General features: G+C 35.2%; 1 protein-coding gene across 1 annotated transcript; it reads right to left on the bottom strand.

The window, feature by feature from the left end:
* Window positions 1-4,947: 4,947 nt before the first annotated feature.
* On the bottom strand, window positions 4,948-6,698 carry LOC144568452 (uncharacterized). Its single transcript, XM_078318807.1, is given in 2 exon segments — window positions 4,948-6,270; window positions 6,273-6,698. Coding segments are annotated over 2 exon segments (1,428 nt in total). The 5' UTR covers window positions 6,630-6,698; the 3' UTR covers window positions 4,948-5,199.
* Window positions 6,699-8,129: the final 1,431 nt, after the last annotated feature.

The following is an 8,129-nucleotide window of genomic DNA, read 5'->3' as shown; positions in this document are numbered from 1 at the left end:
AGTATCCAAGGACTTTCGCCTCAAGGAAAGTTTCATCTTTCGGGTACTCCTTGGTTTCACCCTACTTCATATACTTTATTCGGTTGGATTAAATGTCATAGACTTGGCTCCTAACACTTAGATGTGCGCATTCATCTAACGAGATGACTAATCGATTCAAGCAAGCACAAATAAAGCAATCAAAATACTACACAACAAGGTAAAAACAAAGCATTCAACACAAAATCCAAGTAGCATACAAACAAAACCAAACTAGAAACTACATCTTAGCCTTGGAAACTAAAAGAAAAGAAAGCAAATAAAACAAGTAAAGATAATGATAAGGGAGCTCATGGCAAAACTCGAGGAAGGAAGAAGATCCGTCGCAAAACTCTCGTTTTCCTCCTCTCTACTTGCTCTCCAAGCCAAGCCCTCGCTCCCAAACCCTAGGTTGATCCCCCCATGATGCAGAATGATCTCCCCCTTGATGCAGAATGATCTCCCCCTCATTTCCTGGTGTGGAATATCTCATTTAATGCCCCAGATCACGCCTCCAAAGGCTTCCTTTTCGGCCCTCTTAAATTATGCTCATTTTAGATTCCAGCTAGATTTTTCGAATTAGCGTCGTACGGCCCGTATGAATATGTGTACGGGCCGTATGCCTGTGCTTTGTCTTGGAGACTTTGTGCCTCTGTTATGGAACCTTCTGTGTGGTTGGGCAGATCTTGTACGGTCAGTACAGAATGTCATACGGGCCGTATGAAAAGTAGTCAGATCCAGTTTTTCGCCTTTTCTCCTGCAAAATACCAAACAAAGCATAGCAGTACCACATTTCATCGAAATACAAGTAAAAAGTCCACATTTATAGGCTTTAAAGCACAGGTTTCAGTGTAAATCAGGGCCGTAATTTAGATATAATATGGAGATATCAGAGATCTCTGATTCGGATAATTCTGAATCATTCCCAAATTATACCGGAATCACAAATTTTTGACCTCGCCGAACTGAACCCGAATAATTCATTTGTCACTTATTAGAGACCCAATTTCGCCTACTCTTTTTGATAAGATGCATAGAATTGTGTTTGTTATATTGATCACACTGAATATATAGTCGTACGTTTTCCCTTAACATCTCATCCCATAAAAGGACCTTGCTAAATTTGTTTTAAATAAATCCAAACGGTCCTATTAGAAATCAATATTAGTTTATGAGGAGGATTCAAATGCCTTCATTTTTTGTGCCTCTACCATGTCTCCATTTTTTAAAACTTTAATAATTCAAAATTTAAAACTTAAAAATCAAAATAAAACCATTAGATATGATATACATCATTTTATCTATGCACATGTAAAAAATTATGACATTTCAATTTTATTTTGATTGTCATCAAGAGCTTGTAAAAAATGCACTAATTTGGATGATTTCTAGACGTTGATTTTTGAACTTATTGATTCACATAAAAACAAAATTGAAATGTGATAATTTTTTATGAGCACATAGAGAAAATAACATAGATCATATCTAACGGTTTTATTTTGACTTTTAAGTTTTAAATTTTGAGTTATTAAAGTTTTAAAAAATGGAGGCATGATGGAGGCACAAAAAATGGAAGCATTTGAACCCTCCTCTTAGTTTATTATATGCAGTGCATGCCCGGTAAAATATTATCAATACTATTATTTTTTTATAATTAAAGAACGCTCTTAGCTAATGCTATTAGAACAAAGAAGAAAAATACTATAGGATCACTGACCTTCCACCAAAAATACAACAACACACATGTGTGTTCGGCAGGCCTTAAGGAGGAATGATGGATTAAGAATTTAATCTATCCTGAGGAGAACTTGTTCGGTTAGGTAGAAAGATTAAGAATGAAAATTTAATATGGGTAAAATATGTGTTGAAGTATGTAATGACCTAAATGCCCTTTGTACTTTTTGTGATTTAATGTAATTATCCTCTCCAACAAAGTTATTACCACTAACTATAAAAATTAAACTTGCCTAAAGTTATTGATTAACTAAATTAGGGAAAACAATTAGTATTTTATTTTGAAGGTCAAGACGACAGTGGTCAACAAATATATTTTATTATAGTTAAAAATGAATTTTAACAGGAGACATTGATATTCCTCAGAGATTTTTTGACAAACTTCACTATGCCAAGCGAAAATCAAATCACACCAGTTGCGAAATTTTCTTTTTTTATCTAGTCATGCTCATTCCTCTCTCCTCTGTTCATGGTCGACATTCATTCCTATGCAAAGAAAAATATAGAGAAGGAAAAGCCAGTGCGGCAGTGCTAGATGCGACAAAAGTTCTTTCTTACGGAAGATTCTCAAACTAACTGAAAAGAGATGATGCAAAGTTATTTTTATGAGAAAAAAATATTTTCATTGTTAAATAGAAAAACCTTCGAGAGATTTTATGAAAGAGTTCGCGAAGAGTAGGAGAATACCCATCAAGTTGGGTGTCTATAGAAAGAGCTTGGCGGGACGAAACTATCGATAGTGCTAGATTTACGAGATTGTTACTTGAGAACCAACAATTTTGAGTAGAGATAGAAAAATGTTTATATTGTAGTGTCTAGAACACCGTGCCATCGTTTGAGGAAGAAAGAGTAGAAAATAATAAAAAAAGAAGTTGCTCCTTAAGGAGCTGTACGAACTAGGGATATGATGGTCCAAAAAGAGTCCAAAATTGCTCTAAGGAGACTCCTAAGGAGGGCAAAACGCTAAGGAGGGGGGAGGATTGGATTAAGACTGTAGTCTAAGGAGGTGTGCTTAATCCACCGTAAGGAGCTGCTGTTCGGTCAATTTTAGACGAATTAAGGTCTTAAGGAAGCTTAAGGACCCTTAAGGAAGGGTTGCCGAACACGAATATGGCTTACCAAATAGAAATCATTGTGTAAATTAATTTATTAATATAAGAAATCACAAATATTAAATCTGTAAGAGTGTAAACATCCAATATTTTGTATGTGGTTATGGGTGTGTGTCAGTGTGTAAAGATTTTTGGAGTAATATATAGCAAATAGGGGTGTCAATGGCACCCTTTTATTTGTTTATCCGACCTGTATTGTATCCGAAAACACGAGTACGGGAAATATTTGTTTTCTTTAGCTTATCGGGTACGGGTAAGAGTAATAATTTTTTCTTTATCTTACCCATTATCGTATAAGATAATTTTTAAAAATAAAATTATATATATAAATATAGATTTTGTATAAAGATGATACATGTAAAGTTTTGTATTTTATTAAATTTTCATAATACAAATTAGTTGTATTCATTATTATTTTTTTCTTATTTTGAAAAATATTTTATCGAAAGCACAAATTAAGATGTCAATGACACTTTTTTTATCCGTTTACCCGACCCGTACCGTATTTGAAAAGATGGGTAAGGATAGAGATTTTTTTTCGTTATTATTACAGATACAGGTATGAAAATGCCTCCACCTGATCCGTACCGTACCTGTTGACACCCCTAATAGGAAACTCTGCTGGGATGGTTAAAAAAAAAATCAGGATGTTGGTAGATGTAGGTGCAATTATCAAACAAAAATAAGTAATAACAATGAATATTGAATGAAGGTCATGTGATACTTGCCACATAAATCATAATATGGATTCATTTTCCTTTACTCATAGAGAACTCATGCTTCTTCTTTGTCTTGGTACTTGGGCATCTTCACTGGAAAAGTAACATATCACAACTTTTCTATTTCAAGACCTGGGCCTCTATATAAGAAAGAACCATACAAATACCTTAACCTTGACAGAAATACTAATTAATAAATCAGGGAGTGAATATAAGAGTTGTAGGAAACTAAACTCGTTAAAGTATATAATAATCAATATTGTTAGGAGTTTAGTTTTCTCCAATATCTTATCTTCACTAAGTTTGATGAAATTCAAATGTCTTTTTGTTTATCTTCATTTTATTTTATTTTGTAGTCCAAGGTTGGGTTTTGAAATTGAGAATCAGATAAAATAAAATCAATATTTTTGGAGAATAATGGTTTGATTTTCTCTAATATCTTATTTTCAATTGCTCAATTGTTTTATACTCTTAATATTGCCGAATGTCAACAAACAATTAAACAATAATTGGGTAGAGAAGCACAATTATTTGGCACCATTGTAAAAGCTAATAAGTGACAGTTTTTCTTAAATTTGGGATGTATATTAAGTGATCATTTTTCTCAAATATTGTGACGTATATTAATCCCCATTATCTCATATTTAATCCAACATAAATCTGATCCAATTTTCTTTTCTTTTTTGCACCAATTTGCGCCAGTTAGTCAGGCACTTTGAATTATTTTGCTAATATACTCGTTCGAGTATATTACAACAGAAATGTGCCTAATAAAATATATGATAACAGAAATGTACCTAATATAAATGTACAAAAAGACCCCTCGATTTGGTTATTCATCCTATTTGCGTTTGTTTATGATGATTTAAAATAGACTAAAAAATAATATTTCTTATATATTATAATCTGGGTTGACAAAGGTCACCAAATAGCATGCATATGGTTTTAAAAAAAATATATGAAATTTGACATTTTTTTTAATAGATAATGGAAGCGGTGTGATTTCCTTGTTCATTATCTTCATTGATTAAACCCGAGTTATGATTGCAAGTGGTGTTGCCTTTTTTGCGAGACGTCTCTCAGTCGAATTCAATATACAACAGTTTTGCTCTGACACATTATCTCTGCTTCTAGTTAGGAAATAAATCTGCTGTGATTCTTCGGGGATCGCAGGACCCTGTTATTCCAAATCCATCCATTTATCTGTCTAGAGATTCGTGCATAAATAGTAAGTATTGTTAAGATTTGTGCATTTCAAAAAATGAAAAGTTAGAATTGGAATAACAGGGTCCTGCGATCCCCGAAGAATCACAGCAGATTTATTTCCTACTTGTTAACCCAAAACTGCACTATCAAATAAGTGAATGTATTACACCTATGACCTATGCATCTCAAATTAAAATCTCAACATCACAGATTGCATCTCACCAACTTGAAAGATAATTTATTTCCTGTGCATCCAATTTCATCTTATTTATACCAATTAGATGGTGACTAACTTATAAAACGTCAATTCTAGATGCACCCAATAGAAGATAGAAGTCAATTTTTTTATTTATAAATAAATGAGAAGTCAATTATACAAGGCAATTGCATTCTTCAGAGCTGTACCATCTTTAAGCTCCATCACTGCTAATCTTTGTTATGCTAGAAATCAATTGTTGGCCAATAATCTCCTCCAACTTTCTAAGAAATTGCTTCCCACTCTCTCTGGGAAGAGTTTGAACCTCTGATCTTGTAGCAACAATTACAAAATTTTCATTATCCTCAACATCTATTTTGTACAGCTCTATAAACACGTCACTAAGGACACCGACCAAGTGCCTATAAAAGGGTCCACTGTCTAAAGGAGGAATCACATTCATTACTAAAACACCGTTCTTACATAGGATTGATTTCACAGCTAGAAGAATATCTTTCTCAATAAATTCCAATGGAGGTGCACTCACCCCGCTAATCACATCTCCAGAGTCCAAATCAACCATAATTGCATCATAACTTGAAGGAGGTTCCTCCAGGCTTGTGTTGCCGCTTCCTTTCTCCGGTGCATATCTTTTGATTGTTTTAATACCATCACCAATGTTGATATGAAGGAACTCATCTCCAACCAATCCAAAATGCTTTTTAGCTACTTCTAGCACCAACGAATCAGTCTCCAGTCCATGTACATCAAATCCCAATCGGGTCCTCCAGCACATCAGCAAAGCACCACCACCGACTCCAACACAGAGACAACTTGGCATGATCTCACACACAACTTTCTCGTCTACTACATTGGTAATGAGAGAGAGACCAGCAACCATTGGTGCGAGATAAGGCTGCACCAACGACCCGAGCTCGACCTGAAATGACCTGGATTTCAACACTGCCAACAAATCAGAAGTAGAACAAGAAGAAACAACCAAATCAGGTATCAGGCGAAGTTGGGTCTGAATTAAATAAGGCATCCTTTTGAATCGAAGCCTTCGGCGAATCTCACAGGAATTAAACTGTTGAATAACAACATCCTCTATAATCATCTCTCCAACAGAAGGTCCTTCAAGCACCTCCACAGGCAACATGTGGAGAGCATCATCCTCAAAGGAGAGAAATGGCACTTGAGGTATGTAGCCATGATCAAATGCCGATTTGGGGGAAAGAGCAAGTAGAAGAGGAACGAGAGAATCCTGAATTGGATCAGGATCCTTATCGGGTAGGGGACTTAAGCGGGTATAGGTTTTGGGAAAGGAGCAAGGGAGGAACCGATAAGGACAAGACGGTAGAATGGAGGGGATGATGAGGAGAGGAGCAACTGGAGGTGTCCGGCCTCGGTGGAGAAAATCCAGTCGTGCTCACGGCCAGGTGGGACCAGCATGACAGCGGTCTGAGACTGGGGAGGCTGCAATTGGGGAGGGGAGACAGGTGAATCGAGCACAGCGATGCGAAGCGGATCAGAGTAGTGATTTGGCGGGTTTGGGTTTGGGTTTGGGTTTGGGTTTGGGTTTGGGAAGGTGAAGCACTGGAAGCGGCAAGGAAAGAGTTCAGAGAAGTCCATGCTTGCCTCCATCGCCTCAAAACTAAACTATCATAAGTTCGAGGAGGGTTCCAATGCACCAAAAGTTGGAATTTGAATTTAGTGACCTGCTTTACCTACTGTTCAAAGGAAGCGGGAGGAGGGGTGAGGGGATCCGGCGGCGTTGGGGAAACGGAGGACAGAGAACGGGAAATAAATGGAGTGCGTCCAGAAAGGAAATATTTTTTTGTAGCGGATGCGATCTGGATCGTGCATCTTATTTATTTAAGATGTTCGGTTAATAATTGAAAGTAACTTGGAGTAATAAATTTGGGTGTATTGGACCTAGGACTGCACACGAATCGAATCAAATCAAATTTCTCTCACTTTTGAGTTGAGTTTGAATAAGATTTAAACCGAACTAGTTTAATTTGTTTCAAAACAAATTTCAATCGAACAAATTAATTGTATTTTTTTCGAATCGAACTGAAGTTAATTGAATCATGAACTACAGATTTTTATGGCAGCCACCAGCAATTTATGCATTAGTTTTCTTCACGCGGTTTCTTTTTACCTTTTACCTTTTACGAATTCACACTGATGAATTATGGGCCAGCCCAAAATTCCCTTGTCTTTTACGATGTTGGATTGATTAAAATCACAGCATGAACCTAATCAAATGAAACTTATTTTTCATTATTAATTTGTTACGCTGCTGAAGCATTTTCTTATTGTAAGTTATCATTATATTAACAACTTTGAGCTCTGATATAAATTTGGTTCCTGCATTATAAAATAATGATGGTTGAAACCATTAGTTGCATTATTTGAGATTCGAATCTAAATAGTTTACAAATCAAATTCGAACGAACTATACCTAGTTTGACTTTGAGTTTGAATAAGATTCAAACTGAACTTATTTGATTTATTTCAGAACAAACTAATTTTGAATTGAATTAATTACGAACTACAAACTTTTATAATAAAGGTATAGATTATGATTCTTACAAAGACATTGAAGTTATATATAACTTGAATTAATTGATTGAGTCATTATTGTACTCTCCTGTGCCTCTTTTGACAAGGTTAATTAAGTTCATTATATAAAAGAAAATTAAGTGTAGATTCAATGGAAGTAATCATTAATCGGCCCTTCGGAAGGTAATAATTGTTAAAAGATAGCTTTCAAAATACACATCCTTCAATATGCAAATGGAGAACCTGAAAATTCCCAAAATAAAATAAAATAAAAATAAAAATGATCAGGAAGAGGAGGAGGAAAAACTTTGTTTCACTTTCTGGAAAGACAGTGTACTTGTTTGTTTAAGAGGTTCAATATAACATCATATATAATTAAGGAAATCACTTACCTTATTTGTTGCCTCATAATGCCAAGAAACTCATCCTGTAGATCTCTGCTAGGGGTGTCAATGATACCTTTTTAGCCGTTTACCCGACCCGTATCGTATTCGATAAGGCGGGTATGGATAAGGTTTTTTTTTCGTTAGCTTATTGGGTATGGGTATGGGTAAGAATTTTTTTTCGTTAAATAAA

This window comes from Carex rostrata, chromosome 17, assembly GCF_964058835.1.
Source record: "Carex rostrata chromosome 17, lpCarRost1.2, whole genome shotgun sequence".
Classification (NCBI taxonomy): domain Eukaryota; kingdom Viridiplantae; phylum Streptophyta; class Magnoliopsida; order Poales; family Cyperaceae; genus Carex; species Carex rostrata.
Note: the sequence above shows the minus strand (reverse complement) of the source record. Positions and strands in the feature narration are given on the sequence as shown.